General features: G+C 52.2%; 1 protein-coding gene across 4 annotated transcripts in view; it reads right to left on the reverse strand.

The window, feature by feature from the left end:
• RPTOR (regulatory associated protein of MTOR complex 1) overlaps positions 1-25,485 on the reverse strand; it is a 333,192-nt gene that overhangs the window by 60,183 nt on the left and 247,524 nt on the right. For all 4 annotated transcript variants that reach the window (XM_025468265.3, XM_025468264.3, XM_025468263.3 and 1 more), the window contains 2 exons: positions 23,793-23,876; positions 21,640-21,750 (listed from right to left, as the gene is read on the reverse strand). In XM_025468265.3, the coding sequence (XP_025324050.1) occupies positions 21,640-21,750; positions 23,793-23,876 (195 nt within the window). The remainder of the gene's footprint in view (positions 1-21,639; positions 21,751-23,792; positions 23,877-25,485) is intronic.

Below are 25,485 nucleotides of genomic sequence, written 5' to 3' on the forward strand. Positions count from 1 at the left end.
TGCTCCAGAGAGCAGAGTGCAATCCTAGCTGACCTAGATGGGAGTCATGCCCATGTTGGGTGGAAACCAATGCCACAGAGGGGAAGGAGGGTGCTCTGGATGAGGACACAGGAAACAGGAGCCTGGGAACAGGGGGCTGGTGAGCGATGCCCAGGGCGGAGGAGCTGGGACCCCGGAGAAGGGAGCCTAGCTCGGAAGCAGCGGCCGTGTTACCAGAGGCCCTGACGGCACACCAGGCTGGCAGGTTTGGGGGCATCCTGCAAGTGCTGGGTTTTAAGGGGCTCAGACGATCGTGTCCTGGACACTCAGGGTTCAGGTGCATAGCATCAAGAAAGGTTTCTGCTTGCACGGAGGAGACCTAAAGGCAGAGCTGGAGGCAAGAAGCTAGGTCCCAGGCCGGGCTGCTCCCGTCGCTACCTGCTGGAGCCATAATGTAAAAATCGGTGCTCAACTCGTGGAGTCGAAGGTAAACACGTGGCATAGGCACGAGCCTCTGAGATGGATACACAAATCCTGGACGCTCTTACGCTTGGAGAGACTGACCCTTGGAACGCGGTCACGATGCTAAGTGGGCTCCAGGCCTGACACCCGGAAGGACTGATCAGCAGCACTTGGGGTAATGCGTCCCCAGAGACGTGGAATCTCACCCGCTGCATCCAGGGACAAAGGCCATTATCGCAGGAGTGAGGACAAGCAGCTGAGGAAGGGCGCTCCCAGCAACGGGAGGAGAAGACCACGTGCTCCCCGCCGCTGGCCGACCGAGTCCCCCCGGCCCACGCCGCCCCAACACGGCCTGCTGCCGGGTGTTCCGTCCTCGCACTGATACACCGATGGGGAGGCCTCAGCTCAGCAGTGCAGGTGGGAGCTCCGCGGGCTGGGGGGCGGGGGGTCAGGAAGCAGTGGGTGCCAGCAACTCCGGGCGGCAGGCTGATGCCCCAAGAGCCAGGGAGGCCAATCAAGTGCGCAGTTTGCGGTAATACCACGGGGACTCCCTGCTCTGAATGGAGGTGTGACGGGAGAGCGACAAAGACGGGAGCACAATGTCCTCTCTGTAGAGAGAGGACAGGTCCACAGGGGCCTGGGAGAGAACAAAGGCCGAGCGGCCGCCTCCGAGAACAAAGGCCCCTCCCTCTCTTTGCTTAACAGCAGAGCTTCGACAAGGCACATCAAGGCCGACACGTTTACAGGGGAGCTCCTCCAGCGCGCCTCATCACACAGCACCACAGGGTCACTAATTCTCGCCCTACTAATTCTGCACCGAGGCGTGTGCCCCAGCGAAGTGGTCACGCCAGGACCGCCGACAGCGCCATCTCTCCAAGGGCCTCCTTCCCTGGGGGTCCTCAGCCGGGGTCTCTTGCCAGCTGGCTCAGAGCTTGCTCAGACTTTCACCAACTCAGCCGTCTCACCCCCGCCCTCGGTCCACACCGCAAGCAGGGACCTGGGACACACGCGCCCCGGCAGACTGCCTCATAAGAAGGAAGGAAACACGAGGCCTTTCGACAACAAAGGCACAGAAATGCAACCCACGGACGCACACTTTGCGCAGGCTCAGTGGAAAGCCCCGTGGAGCCTCAGGGCTCAGGCAGCTGAGACTCCCCCTTGGCAGCTGCTTCCCCAGCCGTGTCTGTCACCCCCAGATCCAGCTGCAGGCACGACACACGTAGGCTGGAGGGGAGGCAAGGGCACAAGTACAAAATGGCCTTTCCAACTGGCCCCTGCCCACCACACGCAAAACCAACTCTGACGTGCTTTTAATTCTTGCTACAGCTCTGGTTCTCCTCTCTCGGGATCTCAGGGAGTTTAAAACGAGGGATGGGGAAGTGAGGAAGAGAAGCAGAGCCACAGGGAAGGGAGTGCACGTTTCACTGTGGCACCAGGCGAGGGCACGGTTTGCAGGGCCGCAGGGATGGCTTTTGTGAGCCTGAGCGTACGAGGCGAGGCGGGTGGGATAACCTGGGAGCCCTCTTCATCCTCCTCCACGCAGCTACCCTCTGTTCCACGGGTGCTCGAACATGGATGGGACAGCCCTGAGCACCAGTGGGCACGGCTGCGTGTGACGTGCTCTGAACCCGGAGAAACCCACCCAGAGGGAGAGTCATGCTTCCCGTCCACATGGGTCCTGGAGCTCAGGCCGACGTAAGAGAAAAGACCCAGAGTGGGCTGTGGGGTGGCAGTTCCCCAGGTGCCGGGTACCAGGTGCCCACAGAGATGGCGGGGTGGTGGGATGTGCACACGCTCAGTTGTAGCAAAGGCGCAAGGTCATATAACCAGAGGTGCCTGAGAAAATGAGACCAGGGCAGGACTTCTGCTTACTGGTCACAGGAGCTCACAGCACCTCACAAATTCGGCAGCAGGTCCACTGGCAGCTACCCTGGGACCCCCTTGCCTCCGCACGCCTTGCGCCCTGGTGACGTGTCATGTCCCCCTCTGCCCCCCACCCCCCCAATGCCAAAAATGCTTAAATATATGGGGCAGCTGGCTGGCTCGTCTGGGTGAGCCTGTGACTCTTGATCTCGGGGTTGTGAGTTCAAGCCCCACACTGGGTGCAGAGATGACTTAATAAGTAAACATGGAAAAAAAATATTCTTGCACTGGATGCTCTTGTGTCAGAGGTAAACCTCGGAATGAAGACACACCATGTGTGTTGTAAACAACTGGGACCAATGGGAAAAATCACTGGCACATGTGAATGCTTTCACACTTTCAATCTACTTTTTTAGTACATGTTCCAAAATTTGTAAATATATTTACAAGATGAAAAATCAAAATGCTACCGAAAGGCAGAGATGGAGAAGTCGGCTCCCCTCCTCTGTCTCTGCAGGGGTTGCAGAGACTCAGCATGATTATACATTAATGTGGAGAAGGGACATCTGGATACAAAGCGAAAATAAATGTGAAATAAGATACAAGTGTAAACCTCCCTCCACCACTAGTGTAAGTGCTTTATTAGTTTCTTATTGATTCTCCCGATTTTTCTCTACGGAAACCTAGGGGACGTGAACACAGAGACCAAGCCACCCTTTTCTTAAATGCGAGGACCACTCCCTCTCTGTACGACAGCCTGGCCACGTGGGAAGTGTCTTTTCCTCGCAGTGAGGAGAGCGTGGCTCGGTCAGGCCCACGGGGGCAAGGCTGTAAATTCCCACAAGCAACATGGCCCCGTCGCGGGACAAATGCATCTACCGACTTGCAGTGCGTCCTGCCGTGAGACACCTGAGGGCTCGCCCATCTGAGAAGTGAAAACCCGTATTTGGTGCCACCCTGCTGCACCCGTGCCTCATGGTGGAAGGACTCCCTTCCCCTACATGTAAGTAGTAAGTAAGGCTCACTTGTATTTCTCTTTCTGGGAATTGCTAGGTCATGGTCATCTTTTGACCAATTCTCTGCTGGACTGTCAAGTGTTGTTCTTCATTTCTTGGAGCTCTTTACATATGATGGCTGGTTTTTCACCAGGGAGAGTTTTAAATACCATCCCCCTCCAATTTTTTGTCTTAAGACTTTGCTAGTTTTTTCCCCCATGCAAATGTTTTATTGTTATGCAACCAAATCTATTAATTTTCAAAGACATGGAGACTTTAAATCATGGTTGAAAGGACTAATCACTCTAAGATTAAAATAGAATTTGCCTGGGTTTTCTTCTACTGCTTTTATTCTTCATACTTAAACAACCTATCTCTTTAAAGTCAATTCTGATGTTTGGGGTGCACAGTCGGATCACTAGCTACCCTCACACCAGAAATTCAGGAGCCCATCATCCTTGCTGCACTGATCTGAGCTGCTGACTCGACTACACAGTGCCGTGCGCGCACTGAGACCTATCTCTGTGGAGCCCATTTGTCTGCCTGTCTGTCCATGATCTGTCCAACCCCACGTCACTCTTCATTGTTGAGGCTTTGTCCTAAGTTTTGATGCCTGGTAGGGTTAGCTCCTTCCCATTTTCCTTCCTATTCAGAGTCTCCCTGGCGATTCCTATTCATTTCTCCACAGGAAGTGCAGAGCGTGTCTGTCTAGTTCCAGAGAAGAGGGAGGGGGAAAAGGAACCTGCTGGTAGTTTTATTGGGATTGTATTAAAGCTTAAATTAATTTAGGGAACACTGACATGCTGACGATGACGAATCCTTCTGTGAATGCGCAGCGCATGTTTTCATTTGTTCGGGTAGATTTCTGCGTTCCTCAGGAATGTTTTACGGTGTTCGTGTCTCAGGTTTATCCCCAGATTTAGGGTGCACGTACCTTCCTGTGATGTCTGTACGTTAATCTTGAGTCCCCTGCCTCGTAGCGCCCCTCATTAGCAGCATCGAATGGACTCCACTCGGCTTTCCAGGTGCATCGTGTGTCAGCTGCAGTGGTTTACTTCTACTTTTCTAGTCTCTGTGCCTTTAGTTTTGGCCTCTGCATGACGGTGGCTTTTCATTCTGCTTGCTTTTTGTTTTCTGGGTTTCTCTGTTAAGTATGATGCTGGCTTTGGGGCTGATACCAAACTATTTTCGATGTTCGAGAAGCAGCTCAGGATGCTCTTGTATTGTGTGGTTCTCCTCCTTCACAAGATCGATGTTGGCCTTCTGCTTACTAACGTCTCGAGGATGACAGGGAGCCAGCCCCGCACCTGGGAGGAGCCCGTTGGGCAACACGGTGCTGTCCCTTCGGGACGCTCTGCTGGGTACAGGGGCCTTGTGGTTTGCTTTTGTGTGTGGACTTATTCAGTCTTTTGTGTGTGGTGACACATATGAAACATAAAATTCACCATTTTATCCATATTTGAAGCATACGGCTGGGTGGCATTTAGGCACATTCACGCAGTTGTGCATTTTAGATTTGGGCATCGGTGCCCCATGTGCCCCGGGAGCAGCCCGGTGCTGCTTGCCTTCCTTCCGCTGCTCCTGGGGGGTGAAGGCTGCTGGGGTTCTGCAGCCCCGGGGGTGGCCGTGCGGCCAGGTTCTCTCTGGCCCCTTCCCTGGTCTGTGTAGGGAAGCTGGCCTGTTTGAACCTTCCACTTCTTCGCAGTCAGTTTGATCAGTTGTAGTTCCCTGGAATTACAAGTGTGCTGTATCCAGGCTATGGCTGCATTTTCAAGGATGCACAAAATAATCTCATGAGTCACCGTGCTCTTCTTCCTGCGGTTCCTCCTCCCTTGTCCCTTCCTAATGGCGCTCTGTCCCCTTCATCAGGTAACCTGATTTCCCCCCAAGAAATAGCTTTTCATTTACTGTTAAGTTTTTATTTTATTTTTTTTGCGAACTCAGAAAAGTCCTTTGATCTTTTACCAGCTTTTTCCTGTGTGTCTAGAGCTCCTTCTGTTTCACGGTGTCATCCTAGCAGGCTGCTTACTCTTCTCTGCTTCTGTCAGGTGGCATGGGGACGTACGGTTGCCATGTTCTTCTCTGAATGTGGCTTTAGCTAGAGTCCGTGGGTCTGATGGGCATTACTTTCAATATCTGTGTTTTTGGAGACTCTAGTTTTGTTCCATATTTTTCCTTTGACACAAGACCAAAGGCAATTGCTTTAAAAAAAATAAAATTCTAGTTGGAAGGCTTATTTTGTTTTCAGTTACTGTTATTCATTTCTGATCCTACCATGCACACTGTCTGTACTATTGCTGCTTTCTGAAAAAATTTTATAAGATTTCTATATATTTGAGAGAGAGAGAGAGAGCACGTGCACACACATGCACTGGGGGAGGGGGAGGGGGAGAGGGAGACTCCCCCTGAGCAGGGAGCCTGACGCAGGACTGGATTCTAGGACCCTGAGATCATGACCTGAGCCAAAGGCAGAAGACCCCAACCAACTGAGCCACCCAGGCACCCTTACTTTTTGGAAATTCTTAAAAGTTTCTCTTGTGACCTAATAGATGGCGAGTTCCCTGCGTGTTCTTAGGTCTGCCCTACTTGTACGTCTATCTTATTCTTAACAAAAGCAGCAGCAAGAATCTAAGTGCCTGGGCCCTACTACGTGCCCTGTGCCCCGGAGACATAGCCCAGCACCGGCTCTGCATCGCCACCTCAAGAGGAAGTGGTTGGAACTCCCATTTTGATACACGGAGGCCAAAGTCAGAATAGGCAGTGACCTGCCGAGGTCCGTGGGGGGCAGAGCCGGAGCCCCAAACCAAGGCCGGTCCAGATTGCGTGCACCTTTATCACTTCCCTTACGGCAGAGGCTTTTTTTTTTTTTTTAATTTTATGTATTTATTCATGAGACACACACACACACACACACACACACACACACACACACACACACAGGCAGAGACACAGGCAGAGGAAGAAGCAGGCTCCATGCAAGGAGCCCGATGTGGGACTTGATCCTGGGACCCCAGGGTCACACCCTGGGCCAAAGGCAGCGCCAAACCGCTAGGCCATCAGGGCTGCCCACTGAAGAGGCTTTTAAAGTCCATCCTCTCCATTCTCTCGGTGGACAGGGGACACACAAGCTTCCAGTTGGTCACCTAATTCTCTCCCTGACGGCTGTGGACGCTCCCACCCTGGCGGAGCTACGTGGCTCAGAGGCTCCTACCCGGCGGCAGGGTCGGGCTGCTCCTGTTCTGGGCCTGGAAGGCTGCTGTTTCTACCAGAGGAATACAGGGAGGGAGGAGGAGCTGCAGGACGGCCCTCGGCGGCCTATTCCTCCCACCCTTAGGTCCAGCTCCCCAAAGGCAGCCAATCTCAATTCTTTTGGAGAGGTTTTTACGAGTTTACGTCTAGCTTTCAAAATAATGGCTAGTCTTTTTTTAGCAACTGTAGACATCTACTGCTCCATCATGGAAGATGAGGATTTCGCTTTTGCACTTCGGACTTTGTTTGCCCCAACTCTCCAATACGATCTTGCCGTAGCCACTGGTGAAGTCCACACTTAGCGTGTTACACAGAAGCAAACCTTTCTCACCGGTGAGTCCAGCTACGTGTTCGATTACATTTCCTCACCATAAACCTATTGTTTCGCTTTTTTTTTCTAATGCTTCTGGGGACGTCGGGCCATCCCTCCCCTCAATTTTGCACCTGCTCAGCCTATTGGATAACCGTCAGCTCCTGCATCTCCATCCACCTGGCCCAGGGGAACTCTGCTCTGCTCTGGGTGGTTCTGGTCTAGGCCGAGGAGTGGCTCCATCCCAGAGCTGGCCCTTCTGCTGGACTGGCCCCCGTGTTTCCTGGAGCTCATCTGAGATTCCTGGACTCCTTTGAACGATCTGATTAATTTCTATAGCATTGCTCTACTCGTATCCCAGCCAGGCCCTAAAACTGTCCCCGAGGGTCATGCTCAGCCCTGACCACTTGGTGCTGACTGCCCAGCAGCAGGATGGGCAGCGGTGATGGAGAAATGCTTCTGGACCAAAATGTCGTCTCTTGGTCTTCTCCCCCTCACACCAGGCGCTTGCAGGCAGAGTTTGTTTTCACCATGTGTGTCTCGGCTCCAGGCCCTCTGTCCCCCACTGGAGGCATCAGAGCATCCTTCAGGTACAGCCTCTCAGGGCGGCCCTGCCGGCCTCCGGATCTGCTTCTTGCTTCTTTCACTGGACGTCCTGCATCACGACCTCTGGGTTAGCTCTTCCCACTCACCCCCGCTTTGCTACACTCTCAGCTCTTTGAGGACGAGGACCCTATATTATTACCCTGTATGGTCCCCAAATGTAGCACAACCTGGCTCCTATCAGAGGCCTACAAAGCATTTGCTGAAGGAATAAAAAAGCCAATGTGTACACAGAGAAGTATTACAATTCCTAATCACAGACGCTAATCACACCCAGTAACTGCTTCCAGTGTGGACGTTTGAGTCCACACGTGCCACCCGTGAAAGGAGGAAGGAACGAGAGGCAGAGCCAGGAGAGCAAGGCCTGGCCTCTCCTCGCCTGTCTTGCGGGCTTGCACCCAGAGCCTGGAGCCCAGGGCACTGCCAGGTGCGGCCTCACAATCCAAGCTGGTGCTTCCCGGACCATGGAGAAGCCCAGCCTTGACTGCAGACTCCCCGTATCAAAACTGCGGTTGCCCTCTCCCTAAACATGTAAGGCTGGAGTCCCGTGGGCTGTGCTCTCAGGCTGACCAGCACCCTCGTCCCCATCCTCGCTCCGATCAGCTCTGCAGAACCAGCGATTCAGCCCAGCCTGACAATGAATCACGGGCCCCTGAGTCATCACCCAGAAAAACGGCCTCTCTCTCAACTGCCCTTCGTGTCGGGCTGACGCTTCACCTCCTTTCACCAGGAAGTCCCCTGCAGCCTGAGTCACAGCGCCCGTTCCTGCTGCCAAAGGGTGATCTGTCACCTTCCCGCCCGCACCCAGACCTGTCCGCCTGTAGCGGGGCCCAGTGGCCTGACGGTGAGCGGGGCTGACAGCCTCCAGCCTCCTCCTGCTGCTCTCCATCTCACTCCTGGAAATCCAGGGCCATCCGAAAGCAACGGTCTCCTCCTGCCACAGACAGACAGACATACTCAGCGGCCACCCAGCCTCTCACCAAAGTGCACATCTGGCTGGACCTGGCCTCTTCCCGGGCAGATGGCCTCCAGGGCCTGAACCGGGGCTGGAAGGGGCGGCCCTGGCTCCTGCGACGTGGGGGGCGGGGGCTCTGCTTTCTGGGTCTACAGCTGTCCAGGGCCCCTCGAGGGTGGACCTGCATCTCCCTGCAGTAAAGCCCTCTGTTAGGGCCTCCGACACGCAGCCGTCTCATTTAACTAGGAGGGCGCCGTTCTGCATGACAGCTGTGTTTTATCAAACAATAAAAACAGCAGCTCAAATCCACTTACACAGCACCTCCTGGCTGACTACAGCTTCTCTGTGTGACATGCAAACTCGTGCTCCTCGATGCTGAAACTTTATTTTATCTAGACTTTAGTTTATTTTCTGCACTTTATAACCTATAGTTTGGAAATTAAGTGGATCATCGAAGCAATTCAATTACTGACATCACAATGGGGAGGCGGGGAGGATAAGCAACGTTCATCAAGGGCCCACAGCAAGCCAGACGTGGAGCTGCACCTTTCCTGGGCCTCGGTGCCGCTGCTGCACACCTGCCGTGACAGGCCTTCCGCTCCGCCTGCCCGCAGGGGCCGGGCCGCAGGGCAGGTGGCAGGTGCAGTCGGGGAACTGAGACACACAGTACACGAAATCCCAGGAGTGCAAAAGCAAAACAAAACAACTCCACCACCAAACCTTATACAATAAGCCTAACCCAGCAATAAGGGAGAGAAATTAAAAGAACGATACTCAGATTTAAAAAAAGTAATAATGAAAGTGAGTAAAGGAATCATGGTTGACCTGGGACCCAAAGCCGGTCACATCCTCCATGCAGGGGGATCGGGGCAACATGGGGAGGCACCCCAGCTGGGTGGCGTGGTCTCATCCTTGGTGACGAGTCACACTGAGTGCACAGACAGACCTGCGCTGTGAGGTGATGAGGGGGCCCGTGAGCCCTGTGCTCTTCCTCCCAGAACTAATTGCTGCGGCGTAGTCTCCACAGAAACATCCCGATGGAGGGACGGCCCCAGCACCCCCACAACTGCTGGGCCACCCGAAACCAGGGATGCCCAGAGGCGCCTGGGGAGATGTGACGCCAGGAGAACCAAGGAGAGCCGCACAAAGCGTGGACTCTGGCTAATAACGACAACGTGCTGACACGGCCTCCTTAGGATTCCACCCGCAGGGGAAAGTGGGGGTGGGCTGTACGGGGCTCTATTTACCGTCTTGGGGTTTCTGTAAATATCACCTAAGGAGCAGTTTCTTAAGAGAAAACCTGTAGGGAGAAGGCATTCGGAGACGGAGCAGCGGCGGGCATGGGGCGAGGTGTGCGGGGGCCCGAGCGGGCCAGCCCCTGGCAGGCACCGGCCGGCAGGAGGGCAGGCTCTGGACTGCAGACTCTCTGGCCGTCCTGGTCACCCTCAGAATCTGGTGACGCGGGTCCTCACAGGATGGGAGAGAGAGCTATGGCCGCTCATTTTCTCAATTGAGCTTTGTGTGTGAGGCTGCAGGGGGCGGTGGGAGAGGGGGTGCAGGTGCAGGAAGCGAGGCTGGTGGCATCAGAGCCGAAGAGCAGCAATGGGCCTGCTCTGCAAAGAGCGGAGCGCGCTTGCGGGACCTGGGACACAGAAATGAGATTCTGCTCAGCCTCTTTCCGCTTTTACTCACAGAGCCTGTTCCTTCCTGGCCCCGTGACAGCTTCACACACGGTGAAGCCCTCTGGACCCCCAAATTTGGATCGGCTTTATAAATATGACACAGAACGTTTTCCCAAGCTCTCGACAATGTGCCCTTGGCACCCTGGTGGCACTCTAAATAAAACTTTATTAACGGTAACTTGGAAAAGTCTGCCTGAGTTGCACACTGACAGCGTCTGCGAGAAAAATCCCAATTAACCGCAGCTTAGCTTACAGGAGCGTCTAAGTGACCTTCTCCTCCCCACCCCGCAGCCCCCAATGTGGTTAATTAGCAGAAAGGGGATAACGAGGGGTCTGAGGGACGACCCAAGCATGGCCACCAGCACCCTCTCGCAGGGCCACCCGCGGAGAGCGCAGGTTGGGCCACATTTTATGTTCTTTCTCATCCTCCGGTGATCCCGCTCTTGACGTGTGACCCCTCCCCCCCATCCCACAACCTGAAGGACAATTTAATTTAAAATGAATATTCTGCAACGTTTGCTTTCTCCCTCTCCCCTCCCCTGTGCTTGTCTGCACTTTCTCAAAGTTGCAGATGGCGTGACGCTTTGCCTGGAAACTCTCCTAAGAAAAAGGACATTCTCTTACATAACCGCAAAACCACGATCACACTCAAGAAATATGGCTTCGGTACCACACTATTATCTGATGTTCAGTCCATATTCAGATTTCTCCCAACCGTCCGAACAATGGCCATTCACAGCTTTTGGTTCGGGGTCCGGGGTCCAGACCTGCACTTCCTGGTCATACATTATGAGTCTTCATCTGGAACAAGCTCCCCAGATTTTGTTCTCTTTCTTGGATTGAAAAATCTAGAAGAGGTGGTACAGTTGTCCATAGACTGTTTCACAATTTGAAACTTTTAGCATCCCTACTGAGGTCAAAGTGATAAATGGAATCTGCACGTTTATAAGCACAGATTTTGGTAACTGTGGCCGTATGTCCTCACCCAGGGAGCCGTGCCGACAGTCAAGGTAAGGGGATTTCCGCCCTCAGAAGTTTCCTTGTGCCCCTCGGGAACCCCTCCTCCCCAGGCAGCAGCTAATCTGTGCTATCTAGGATTTTACATAAATGGGGTCGCATAGTATACACCCTTCTTCTCCTGGCTTCTTTCACTCAATGTAACTATCTTGGGGCGGGTATATTCCTTTTTCTTGGCAGAGTAGCATTCTGCTGTGTGGACAGATCACCGTTGGCTTACTCAATGACCAGTCGATGGTCACTTGGGCTATTCCCGGTGTTCGGCTCTTACAGATAAAGCTGCTGTAACACTGTGCACAATTTTTAACGGATGTATGCTTTCAAGAGACCAGAACCACTTCCCAGGGCAGGGGTGCCACCTGCATTCCTCCGAATCTGTGCCCACAGGGGACACAGTCTTTTCGTTTCAGACATTCTAATGGGCGCGTGCTGGTGTCTGACTGGTTTTACCCGCCGTGTGCAGAACCACGTCCAGCATCTTTCCAGGTGCTTCCTTGCCAGCAAACTACTTCCTTAGTGAAATGTCTATTTAAACCCTTTGCCCATTTTCTGGTCTGTGTGTTTGTTTTCATATTGTGTTTTGAGAGTTCTCGATATAATCTTACTATGAGTTTTTGATCCAATAAATGATGTGCAAATGTTTTCCCATTTTGAGGTTTTTTTTTTTAAGGTTTTATTTATTTGTTTGAGAGAGAGAGGCTGAGCAGGGAGCCTGATGTGGGGCTCCATCCCAGGACTTGAGCCGAAGGCAGATGCTTCACCCACTAAGCCACCCAGGCACCCCTTAAGTTAATTTTTTAATGTGGTACCAGGTGTAGACTGCGGTTCACTTTTTTGCACATGGATGTCCAATAGTCCCAGCACTGCAGGACGAAAACCTGCTCTGTTCTCCGTTGAGCTGAACTATTTGGATCTTTGTTGAAAATCAGCCGACCACATATGTAGGGGTCTACCCTCGACTTCTCATTTGGTTCCACTGATTTATTTGTCCATTTTGATGCTGCTTTCAGCTCTACTACAGACGTAGGTAAGTCTTAAAATCAGATAGTGCTAGTTGGTACTAGCCCTTTAACTTCTTTCTTTTCTTTTCCTTCTCTCTTTCTTTCTTTCTTTCTTTCTTTCTTTCTTTCTTTCTTTCTTTCTTTCTTTCTTTCTTTCTTCTCTGTTTAAAGAAGCTGTTTTGGTTATTTTAGGTTCTTTGCATTTCCTTGTGGATTTTCGAGTCAGGACCCATGACAGGATCTCTCCATTTATTGAGATTTTCTGTAATTTCTCTTGCCAGTTTGTGGCTTCAAGTATACAAGTCTTGTGTCTCTTTTCCTGGGATCCATTCCTAAATATTTCATATTTCCGATATTGTTATAAATGCTTTTTACCTTTTTTTTAAAGATTATTTATTCATGAGACACACACACACACACAGAGAAAGAGAGAGAGAAAGAGAGAGAGAGAGAGAGGTGCAGAGACACAGGCAGAGAGAGAAGCAGGCTCCATGCAGGAAGCCTGATGTGGGACTCGATCCCGGATCTCCAGGATCACGCCCTGGGCCAAAGGCGGCGCTAAACCACTGAGCCACCAGGACTGCCCAGTTTTTACTTAAAAAAAAAAAAAAAAAAAAGTATTCATGGGAAACACAGAGAGGCAGAAACACAGGCAGAGGGAGAAGCAGGCTCCATGCGAGGAGCCTGATGTGGGACTTGATCCCGGGACTCCAGGATCATGACCCAAGCCAGAGGCAGATGCTCAACCATTGAGTCACCCAGGCGTCCCTGCTTTTTACTTTAATTTCAACTTTTCGTGGTTGATCAATAGTAAATATAAATAAAATAGATTTTTGTGTGTTGACCTTATAACCTGCAATTTACTAAGCTCATTCACTAGTAGGTTTGTGGGCTTTTTTTTTTTGTGTGTGTGTGTGTGTGTGTATGTGTGTTTAAATAGATTCAATCAGTTTTTTTACAAAAAGAATCATGTTGACTGAAAAGGAAGACAGCTATGCTTTTTCCTTTCCAACCAGGACACCTCTGTTTCTCTTGTACTACGGGGGCTTCCGGTACCCGCTGGAGAGAAGTGACGGGGGCTGCCACCTAGTCCTATTCCTGATCTTAGACTTGCACCATGAAGTGTGATGTTGGCTGCAGCAGTTTCTGTAGATGTTGTTTGTCATGCTGAGGAAGTGACTGGTTTGCTGAGAGCTTTTCAAAAAAGTCTGAAATAGATTTTAGGTTTTGTCAAATGCTTTCTTTGCGTCATGTTTGAGAATGGTGATACAGCTTTTGCTGTTACTTTTGTTAATATGGTAAATTTCAATGATTTTTTTTTTTCAGTCATTAAACCACCTTACACTCCGAAATAAATCCCACGGGGTTATGGGTCATGAGTTATCAGCCTTTCTACATGTGGCTGAATTTGATTTACAGAGGTTTTGTTTGGAATGTGTGTGTCAGTCTTCACGAGGGACACAGTCTATAATGAGTCTGTCTGGGCCTGGCGTCGGGATAGTCCCTGCTGGTCTCACCTGACGACACACGATGGTGCTCGTCCGACAGCCATTTCCTCAGTGGCGTGCTGGAATTCACCAGTGGAGCCACCTCGGCCCGGGGCTTTCTCTGTAGGAAAGTTTTAAACTACAGATCCAGTTTCTTTAACAGACACGGTGCTATTCCGACTCACTTCTTACGTGAGAAGCTCCACTCTCTCATTCAAGGAGTGTCTGTTTTTTTCAAAGTTCTCCAATATCTGGGCATCGTGTTGTTCGTAATATTTGTTTGCTATTCCCTTCATGTCTCTAGAAACTTCCGGATGCCACTGCTCATTCCTGATTTGGGAAGTGGTGTCTGTTTCTCTTTCTGTGCGGCCACTTGGGGAACAGGACAGATATACCTCAGGACATATGTGCCTCAGAACTAGAAAGCAGAAGGGCCCTCCCATCCAGTGACTACGCGAATGGGCGTATAACCAGAGGAAAAGAAATCTGTATGTTTATTCATTTTATTGGTCTGCTCTAAGAACCAGCTTTCAGTTGAACAGATTTTCTCTACTGCTTTTCTGCTTTCTTTTGCACTGATCTCCACTGTGATTTTTATTTCTCTTTTCCTACTTCCTTCGGGTTTAATCTGCTTTTCTTTTACTAACAGCTCAAGGTTGAAGCTGAGACCAATGATTTAAACCTTCCCTCTGCCAACAGAGGAGGTTTCCCACTGGCACTGCTTTACTGTGCCCACAAATCCTGATGCTCTGTTTTTACTTCCCTTTAGACGCTTCTGAAAATAATTTTATTTCACGGGTTTTATTTTTTCCTATCAACGCTTATATAATAAATCATAGTAAACTTTATCAGTATAAACTGAATGTTGTATTATAAGCATATATTTTTTCTACCTTTATTGATTTATAATGGACAAGCAAAAATATATATGATTTTTGTATATTCAACGCAACGGTTTGATACACACACATACTGTGAAACGATCACCAGAATCAAGTTAACATCCATGAATTCTCATAGTCCCTTTCTGTGTGTGTGTGTGTGATAGGACACCCTCTCTTAGCTTCCTTGGGGTGCATGACACAGCATGACTGCTACAGTCACCACACTGGATGTCAGCTCCCCAGGTCAGTGGAGAACTGGTAGTGTATACTCCTTGGCCTGCGTGCCCCCACTTGCACCCCCTGCAGCCCCGGGAACCACTGCCCCACTCTCTGGCTATATCAGTTCCATTTTCTTAGATTCCACAAATGAACGAGGTCAGCTGGCATATGTCTTTCTCTGTCTGGCTTATGCCATTTAGCACAGTGCCCTCCAGGTTCAGCCATCTGGTCACAAATGGCAGGATTTTTTTTTGTTTTTAGGGCTGAGTAATGCTCCAGTGTGTGTGTGTGTGTGTGTGTGTGTGTGTGTGTGTGTTTTCTTCATCCACCATTGACGTGTTAATGGGCACGTGGGCATTTCCATGCTTGGCTACCATGAATGATGTTGCCATGAACATGGGGATGCAGGTCTTTCCACAATAGGATTGCATTTCCTCTGGTTAAGCACCCAGCAGTGGGAATGCCCATCGATGAGCAATCCCCACGCTGCCTTCCACGGTGACTGTACCAGGTCACGCTCCCACCAGCGGTGCTTGTTTTGTTCCCTTTTCTCCATGTCCTCACCAACGCTTGATAACTCTTGTCTTTATCATGGTGGCCAATCTGACAGGTGTGAGGTGGTGTCTCACTGTGGTTTCCATTTGCATTTCCCTGGTGATGAGGGATGGGCCTGCTGGCCATCTAGGTGCCTTCTTCGGTGGAAAAATGTCTATTCAGGTCCTCTGCCCATTTTTTAACTCAATTGTTTGGGATTTTGTAGTTAAGTTGCAGGAGTTCCTTATATATTTTGGGTATTAACCCCTTGTCAGATAGACGGTTTGAAAATAGTTTCTCCCATTCCACAGGTTGCTTTTTCTTTTAGCAAACTGTTTCTTTTGATGCGCAGAAGCTTTTTAATTTGATGGAGTCCCCTTTGTGTATTTTATAAATACATTCTCTTACATGAATATTTATGTTACTTATGGAATTTATAGAACATTTACATATTTCAATGTTAAATATTCTATATATTTTATATTTAATAAAATTTATATTTTATAATATAATCATTTAAAGATGACTTACTGAAATGTGTACTACTTAGTTTCCAGGTATTTGGTGGAAGTTTTCTTTTCCTCCACGGTTGACGGTTAGACTCCACGGTGGCTACAGGGCACACTGTATGATTTCTGCTCGTCTACTTTGTGGAAGTCGGTTTCAGAGCCAGGCTGTGCTCGGTGCTGCTGGCCCCTGGCGAGGACATGTGTTCGGCTGCTGCAATGGGGGGCGGCTTCGGTCCCCCTGGCCACGTGCTCCCTCCCCACTCATTTCCCTCCTACTTGCTGGGCCGTTTACTGACAGAGGAGCCTTGACTTCTCCAAGTACAATGATGGATTCTCTGCTTTTTGGCAGCTCCCCTCGCTTTCCTTTCACGTGTTCAGAACCCTGCCGTTACGTGGGTCAATACCCAGGGCGGTCCTGCTCCCGTGGCACATGGGGTCCGAGAGCACTATGTGCACTGATCTCCTTTACCGCCCGTGACGCTCTCTGCTCCTAAACCTGCTTTCGTACAATACGGGCATCCCGGCCTTCTTCACTTAGTGGAGATGTCGAACGCCTTCTGCTTTTAACCTGGTTGTGTCTTTATGTTGAAGCGCATTTCTCGTAGGCAGCACGGGGTTTGTTCTTGCTTGTTAGGACAGTCTGACCATCTCTGCTTTTACCTGGGGTTAGACCACGTACACGTGAGGCTGACACAGTTATGTACAAATCCATCCACCTGTGTTTTTCTATTTGTCCCATCCAGTCATTGTTCCCTCCACTTCACCTTCTTTCGTGTTCCTTGTACATATTTATGACCCCAGGTTACCCCTGTGGGGGCTAACTGGCTTTCTCTCTATCTGTATAAATAAAATCACAGTGATGGCATGAAGGCGCGTGGTGGCAGTGCTTCGCAGGAAGGCTCAGAAGCTGACCAGCATTTCTCCAATTTCTCCCCCAGCCCCGTTTCTCTACTGTGACCACGCACCTTACAGACCCCACAGCGCCCGTGATTACTGCTTGTTCCACCAGCTGACTATCTTTGACAGGGATTGAAGCCGCAGAAAGAAGTCATGCTTCCTCGTGGAGCGCCCCTCTGGTGCTTCTGTCTCCAGTGTTAGAGATCCCCTCGGTGGGCACAGAAGGCCAGGCCGGCGGCTCCTCTTCGGGGACGTCAGGGCACCAGCCCCCCGTGCCCTCCTGGCGGCGTTCCTGGCCAGTAACCGGCCGCCGTCCTCCTTCTTCTTGTTCCTCTGTTCTCCTTGGTGGGCTGCTTCCGACTTCTTAAATTCATTCTGTTTTCTAGCAATTGGATGATGACTCAGGGAGGTTTTCTTCATATTCCTTGTGTGGGGGGTTCACGGAGCTTCCCGGGTCTCTTGGTTTGTTGTTTTCATTAAACCGGAAAATATGGACATTTCTTAGTCAACATTTCTTCAAATATTTTTCCCGCAGGCCCGTGCGAGGGCTGAACGCACATACGTCAGGTCACCTTCAGCCGTCCCACGACTCAATGCCCTCAGTTTCGTAAAAATTCTCTTTCCTCAATGTGCTGCATTCGTGTAGCTGTGACCACTAACCTTCTTCTGCGGTGTTCAGCCGGCTGCCCGTCCCATCCAGCATGTTTTCCAGGCCACACTGAGGCTTCCCTCTCCAGAAGGTTCAGCAGGCCCCTTAATGCCTTGATGTGTCTCAGAGGAACTTTTTACGTGGAGATTTCTAGCAACTGTTTCCATGTCCTCATTGGCTAATTCTAACATCGGTGAGGGGTCAGAGTGGGTTTTGGTGGGTTTTTCCTCCTTGTTGCGGGTCACGTCTTCCTGCTTCTCCACACGCCTGGCCGTTTCTCCTTGGCAGTGGTGCAGGGTAACACGGTGCACGGGTGACCTGGGATGAGATTCCTTGCGGACAACAGAAGGGCTCTCATGTCCCAAGTCATGCCTTCTGTCCCAACACTGTCCCCACGGTGTGGCCACCCTTCGGTCAAATGGCACAGAAGCGTCTGACCCTGTTCTTCTTCCTGTAATCAGCCTCCTCCTTCCCAGACATGACCTGCTCTCTTGAAGACTGAAGTGATCCCGAGCCCTTCAGGGGCCCCTCTCAAGCCGGCAGTCACCCCATCAGCCCCCAGGACGTGCCCGAAGGTGAGCAAACACAGGGCACCGCAGGCCTCAATCTGTGCTACGTGCAGGTTTTTATCCTCACGTGGGCAGCCCTGTGCATAAACGACGTGCACTCTGACCTTCGTGGTGGCCATGCCAGCGACGTCGGGGATTCTGCACACGGCACGAGAGCCCGCAGAGGCCAGCAGCGACCAAGTGTGACTTCCAGCGAGTTGCAGAGGGAGGGGAGCGGCCTCACAAAAGCACAGGGAACGTTAGTCTCTGGGAGGCTATCAGTGGTTGTGCTAAGTGAAGATGAGGTAAATGGCACGGTCTCAACCAGAAATATGTCAAAATGTCTCTCAGCGGGATGACTGCCTTTCAATAAACAGATGCAACAAGCTGGTTAAGAAAGGAGTTCACTGGAAGGTCCCTGGCACCCGCAGGAGTTACACAACAGTGCAGGCGAGGGCGTTTTGGGCGGCTGCAGACACAGCTCCTGGAGCACTATTCCTGCTGGGCTGTGCGGAGACGAAGGCAAGGCCCTGAGATTTCTGTGCGGCAGGGCAACGAGGGAGCTGCAGCCTCTGTGTGCTTGTGGCTGAACGCTCGGCTCTGGGTGCTGGAGGGAGAAAAGCAGGTCCCCGGAGATAGACGGGGCCTGGGAGGCAGTTTCTAGCAGATTCCTTACACCGAGCTATGATGACCACTGCAGATCCCACGAGAACACAGCAGCCAGGCACAGCTCATAAGGGCCGTCCTTTTCTTTCTTTCTTTCTTTTTTTTATTTATGATAGTCACAGAGAGAGAGAGAGAGAGGCAGAGAGAGAAGCAGGCTCCATGCACCGGGAGCCCGACGTGGGATTCGATTCCGGGTCTCCAGGATCGCGCCCCGGGCCAAAGGCAGGCGCTAAACTGCTGCGCCACCCAGGGATCCCAGGGCCGTCCTTTTCATGGACAGAACAAAAACTGAAGCAGGAATAGATACTCCTAGGTCTAAAAATAAACACTGCCTGGGTCCAGATACTACAAGGTCCTAAAGATCTTACAGGGACAAGAAGCACGATGCTTACCCACGCTCCAGCAGCGCTGGCAGCCCATGGTGGGCAGGCGGGCTCTGATGGCATCCCCTTCGTCCCTCTCCTTCGACGGGCTTTGGTCTGAGCTGGGCCCTCCAGCACCCAGGAACCATGATGCGTGGTCCCCTCCGCCAGGAACCCAGGAACAGTGTCGATAAATTTCCAAATGTGCCGCACAGAAAGCAGACGCATTGAAGGAGAAGAGAAAGTTTCAGAGTAACTTCCCTGAAAGAGCCCTTCTGATCACACAGCTTGGCTCTTCAGTGGAAAGTTAAGGTCAAAAGAGAGACGAGCAAACGGTAGAGCATCCTCGCCCACAACAGCAGGCCATCGGATCAGCCAGGGAGGATTTCTGTGTATCCGACACCAGCCGGGCAGACGCTAGACATATGCTTTTATTCCCTTTATTCTAAAGTTTCCAAGGTGGCCTTCCAGGTCATGGCTCTCCTCTCCAGACCACGCTGCCAGGAGCACAGCACCAGTAACTTTACAGAGGGGCAGACGACGGGAAGTGAAATGGCTCGCTCAAGTGAACGAGGGCAGCAGGACTCAGATTCGGTATTTTCACTCTTAAATCTAGTGTTTCGGCCAACCTTTCGGAGAGGTTGTTGCTTATCTGAAGTTAGTTCAGTGGATAGAAAGGTAAAAATTTTGTCATGTCATAGAATGTTCTGGACACCATCGTGAAGCCAACAAGCCACAGAACATTCTGTGGACACAGCTGCATGCAGGGCGCTGCCCCTAAGAAGGGTCAAGGCTGGACAGAGGTCAAGGTGAGCCTGGGAGATACCGTGGGGAGGGAGGGCGGTCACAGCGCCAAGAAGACCACTGAGACCAAGCAGCCCCCAGGTGAGTGGGTCACTGAGTCTGATCAGCAGCATGTGCAAGTCCCAGTCGGTACCTCCAGACCAGAAAATGAGCGGGGCTTAAGGACGGGGACAGAGCCACCTCGCTGGCCCTGACTGCAGACAGCGTGCCCGCCTGTGCAGAGAGGCCAGGAGAACCTCCCAGTCCACGGCCGGAACTACAAGAGTCGCTAGGCTGCCGCTCGAGATCAATAAACAAAAACAGCAAGACTCCTTTACATCAGTAGTAACCGAGCACCATGTGACCACAGACAGCTGCCCCCAGGAGCACTGGTGATGTGACACATTCCCCCGAACACCTGCGACACCTGGATCCTCAGGCAACCATCACCCCAGGTGGGGGCCTGATGGCAAAGCTCGGGGTGTGTAGGCGGCTGCGGCGCCCAGGGGAGGGAGGACCCGGTCCACGGCAGCCTGGAGTAGCTGGGCTCGTTCTCCGCACAGCAGAGGCTGCAGAGAGTGGAGGGCAGCGTTCAGGACCGTGGGGGAGAGCAGGCCAGTCTGGCTGCACACAGGCCCCGGCCACCCAGTGGGAGTGCTGGGGAGGGGCCGGGTGAGGCTCTGCTGACCGGCGCGAGGGCGACAGGGCCGGAGCCCACTCCCCTCCCCGCCCACTGAACCCCTCATGGAAGCCACAGTAGGAGCATCGGCACTTCCTCCCCACCTCGGCACCTACGGTTCCTCTGAGGCTGACTGGACGGCCTCTGCTGGGGGGGTCTCTGTTCCCTCATGCTGGACCACCCTTTGCTCTCCTCCTCTGGCTCTTCGTTCTCCATTCTCCCGGGGGGGCTCGCTGGCAGGGTCACCAGGCACCGGGGGGTCCCCCGCCTCCACCCCTCAGGCGCGGTCTCCTGAACAGTCACCCCGTCACGTCCGCCCCTCCTGCCCAGCAGCCCCCTCCTCAGTTGACCTATAATCTCCTCCAGGCTGAGGCCACACACTTAAAAACCACAGCTTGGATCTCGTTGTGTCTTTGTTCCCAAATCTTTAATGGTTCCTCTCAGGGGGCGAAATGAAGTGGGACGCCCTGCACTTGGACGGCTCCCCGCGTGTGACTCCAGCACCTCAGCCCAGTGGGCCGTCTGACCTCCCTGCCCCTCTATGCCCCGTGCAAGCTGTGCCCCCCGCGTGTCTACGCCCATCAGTGCCCCTCGCCCTACGAGTTCTCAGGTCCCTTATGCTGACGGCACAGCCTCCCGGGGCACAGTGGCTTCCCCTGTGTAGCAGAGGACTTGACCCACTGGACGTGAGCCTGTCCAGGGCAGGGACCACTGCCCTCTGTGCCCCGACAGCCTTCAGCACGGTCCTGCCTGGCTCTTCATGGGGCAGAGGTGTGACGGCAGCCCTGCAGGCAGGACAGGGAAGGGGCGGCCACTGGAGAGCAGAGCTGCAGGGCACTGTCCCCCAGGTCAGGGCAGGGGAGGGAAAGCACAGGTGGAGACAGAGGCCTGGTGGAGGTCCAGGTGAGGCAGGGCCGAGTTTCAAGAAGGAAGTGGTCGGGTTCACTTCCTGCTAGAAGGCTGGACGGGCAGGGAACAGGCAGCAAGGGATGTAACATAAACAGTGCGTGTGCAGCTCAGGTGACTGGGCCCAGGCCCCAAGGGGAGGCACCTCACTTATTCTGGAAGCAGGGGACCAGCTGTGCCTGGAGAAGCTGCGGGGGGGCAATGGCTCCGAAGATAGAGGCTTGGGTAAAGGGAAGACAAGAGACGTGGGGTCACCACGGGGTGAGGACACGGCGTCAGGGCTGGCAAACCAGTGGCACCCGGCACCTCCGGGAGCCCCGCTCTCTGCACCCCTGCCCAGGCCAGGTTGGCTAACACGTGGAGGCCACCCGGCGCCAGCGGGGAGGACCCAGCTACTCACACTGTCCACAGCGAGGATCTTGGCCCAGATGAAAACCAGAAGGGGCCGCAGCTCTCTGGCTGAGCTCTGGAGCAGTTTCAGCACGTAGGGGAAGATGCCCACAGACAAGGCCTGGGGAGAGAGGAGAGCGTGAGCGGCAAGCTCCCGGCAGTCAGGGCGCTCAGGAGGCAGGCGCTGCGGCTCAGACGCCGTGGGCGCTGCCTTCAGCGCCCATGGGATCGCGTGAGCCCCACCTGCAGCAAAGGGGCCTCCTCATCTCTGCACCCGGAGATGCCCCACCTGGTCTAGAGGCCGCAGTGAACCTGGAGAGGAACTCGTGGCTTCCCGCCTGGGTCCCCCGGCCTCACTCTCAGACGGCCTCGTTTGCTTTCAGCAGCAGAGCATGGGGCCCCTTAATCATGATTCTCGTGTTTCAAACCACAACGCTCCTGCCCTGTTGGCTCCAACATTCACATCTGCCCTTGAGATCGACCTTCTGAGAAGCACTTGAGCCCTGGGACGGGCCAGTCTGCTGGCTAACACAGGGAGCCGCTGTGCGGGTCGCTGGTGGCACGTCATCCCGGGGGGGCCCCTCTGCTCCCGGGCAGGCAGTAAGAGAGCAGGTGGACGTCCCACAGGGACAACTACCCGGGCACAGCCTGGTTATGTCAATTGCCTCAGCACCGGTGCTCTGTCCTTATCTCCAATTTCGTGGAATTCCAGGACACGGAAGACGCATCCCCCCTCCAAGATGGGTGGGGCCTGTGTCCTTTCCATTTTCAAGGCCTGGATTTAAAGGGGATAAGCATCCTGTCTCTGGTTCGGGCAGGTGGGTCCTGCTGGAAGGCCCAACCCACACCTGTGGCAACACTTCATCTGTCCAGCACCTGTTCATATGTTATCAAGAGTTCCAATTAGCACAAGCTTAACTCTTTAAAGGGCCAAAATCAAATTTAAAAAAAATGTACCATATAAATAAAAATCTCTCTAAAATGTTACTAATACTTGTTTCCCGTTTCCCTGTCTTCTTAAAGAGCATAGTGGTACAATGCAAGCTTTTCCACGGTGACGAAGACACATCGCTACGCACATGACACGTGCAGGCCAAGCCGCTCCAGAGTCACGGGAGACCCGCCCCAGTGACCTACACATTCTAAGTCATCTGCACCCCAAGTGCCCTGAGGGTGAACTGTTTGATGGGGAGTGAACTTTTCTCCCCAATTCTTAGACTCTTCCTTTCCTCCTTCAATCTCGGATTACTAATTCTCACTCTTTGTTGACATTACATAATGACAAATCTTAAATATATACAAGTGGAGCTAAAATAATATACTGGCTCCTGTGTGCTCATCACTCAGCCTCAGGGACACGAACCCGATGGCGGGGTGCTGCCTCACACGCCCACTCGTCCTCTCCCAGAATATATGAAGCACATCGTGCTTGCCACACACGTTCATGTGTAAACAGTCTTTACCTCCAAAAAATAAGTTCTCTTTTATAAAAGAACCACATGCCATTACGCCCCCCAAAATGAACAATTATCCTTTAATAATACTGTATTCAGTTTATGTAAAATTTCTAATTGTTTCAAGAACACTAATTTTTCAGACTTTCAAACTTTTGTTTGCCCACAGAACCAAGAAGGTCCGGATACTGCAGCTGTGAGGGGCCTCTCGTGCCTCCTGTGATGTATTATGTTCCCTATTGATACCTCCTTTCCTCGTGATGCAGTTGTTGGAAAACGGGTCACTGTTTGATCTTATTTTTGTCACCATTTTCTGTTTTAAATGGCTGCTACCACTCTTTTGCAGAATGAGTAAACAGAGAAGTGTTTTTAAGTTGTGCTGAGCATCAGAGTGTAAAGTCAGCGAATGGGTGTGCACCAGGCACTTGGCCAGAGTAGGAGCACCCTGCTTGGTGGCTCAGGCAGGGGTGAGCCACTCCCTAAACTGCACAGCCAGGGGGCAACACCTTCTGCCTACAGAGGTGAAGCTTCATGGCGGATGCAAAGAGGCCAGAGCAAAAGCAAACCCTGGAACGCTGTAGTGGCCGGGGCCGCACAGCACGTGTTTCCTGAGGGCCCCGTGGGCTTGCTGCCTGCCCCACAGTCCCCCTGGATGGAGGGTTACCGTCACTCCTCAGCCCTCCCTGGGGTCAGGGCAGGGAGCACGCACCAAGCTCACGGCCCAGGGGCCCAGGTCCAAGAATCGTCCCAGCAAATCCAGGGCTCTCAGCCTGTGCACCTGGCTCAGCAGCACCTGAGGAAGGAAGAACAGGACGGCGTCACTGCAGAGTCGAGGCACGAGGCGTGATGCCGCGGGGCTGGCTCTGTAAGCTCACAACTGCCCCTGGCTTCATGCGTTCATTCACCCAGGGCAGGTGCTCCTTTCTCTGCAGTCCCGGTGTTTAGGTGGCTTAGGAAAACATTGTATTGTTTTCATTAACAGCTAAAATATACACCCTGTTGAAAGTATTAGAACAAATAGTTTTTAACTGTATTTATTTTCATTTATTTTAAAAGATTTTATTTATTTATTCATGAGAGACACAGAGAGGGAAGCAGAGACACAGGCAGAGGGAGAAGAAGGCTCCCTGCGGGGGGCCCGACACAGGACTTGATCCCAGGTTCCAGGATCACACCCTGGGCTGAAGGCGGTGCTAAACTGCTGAGCCACCAGGGCTGCCCTTTAACTGTGTTTAAAAAGAAATCACTGATGATGTTGTGTATGTGGACACTGTCCTCGGGGCACACACTCCCTTACCTGTTCTAAACTAGATAACCTATCACTGCATTTCTCATCCTTTGTTAGCCTAAACTGAATAAAATACTGTGGCGGTGATTCTGCATCACCGGGTACGTCTGGCCGTGTCTCGCCCAGCGCATGCCTCCCCCCCTGCCCGCTTCTGAAAGGATTACCAAGTTTCTGCTGTTCTGAACATGCTGTGATAAATGTCCTAACAGGCACATTTCTGCGCACTTATGTGGTTTTCTTTTTCCCCTGGGATAAACCTGAGGGTCGGAGCTATATATACTTTTATTACCAAACCATCCCCTAGTTGAACCAACTTGCAACCCCAAAGAGACACGAGTGGGTGCTCTCCCCGGGCCTTTGCTATTGCAGGGCGAGGACGAGGGCTTGCTGTGTGCTCTCTGGTTATCTGACCCGGGGCAAATTACTTAACTTCTTGGAACCTTAATTTCTTAATTCATAAGAACGGACAACACAAAACAGAGTCCTGAAGGTTTTATTAGGTACCAGATTGAGAGCTCCTGGGCACCAGCAGCCAGTATGACAGGTAAAAATAAAATAGCCTTTTAATCGGAATTTCTTTGACTACAGTTGAGGTTGATCATCTTCTGTCACAGGTTAAGTGGCTATTTCGCTAGTAAACTGGCCACACATGTCCTTACTTTCCTACTGAAATGTTTGGCTTTCCCTTCTCGATGTGGAAGAGTTCTTGCCACAGCTTCTCTTGTTTTGTTATGTTGGAGTTTATTTATTGATTTATAAAAGACTCTATTCATGAGAGACACAGAGAGAGGCAGAGACCCAGGCAGAGGGAGAAGCAGGCTCCATGCAGGGAGCCACATGCGGGACTCGATCCCAGGATCCCGGGGTCACGACCTGAGCCGAAGGCAGACGCCCAACAGCTGAGCCACGCTGGCGCCCTGGAGTTTAATATTTCTAATGGGGTCACTTCTATTGGCTTCTTCCTTGTGGTCTTTACACTTGAGGACAGGGCCATGGAGACCCCTGAAGGGACTCTGTATCTGCTATTGCTCCCAGCCAAACCCAGTGTGCATTCACGGGCGTGACAGGGGACAGCAGGGAGCCCCTCCCACCACCACTAGTTAGCCACAGAGAC

Source organism: Canis lupus, chromosome 9, assembly GCF_003254725.2.
Source record: "Canis lupus dingo isolate Sandy chromosome 9, ASM325472v2, whole genome shotgun sequence".
Taxonomy (NCBI): Eukaryota; Metazoa; Chordata; class Mammalia; order Carnivora; family Canidae; genus Canis; species Canis lupus.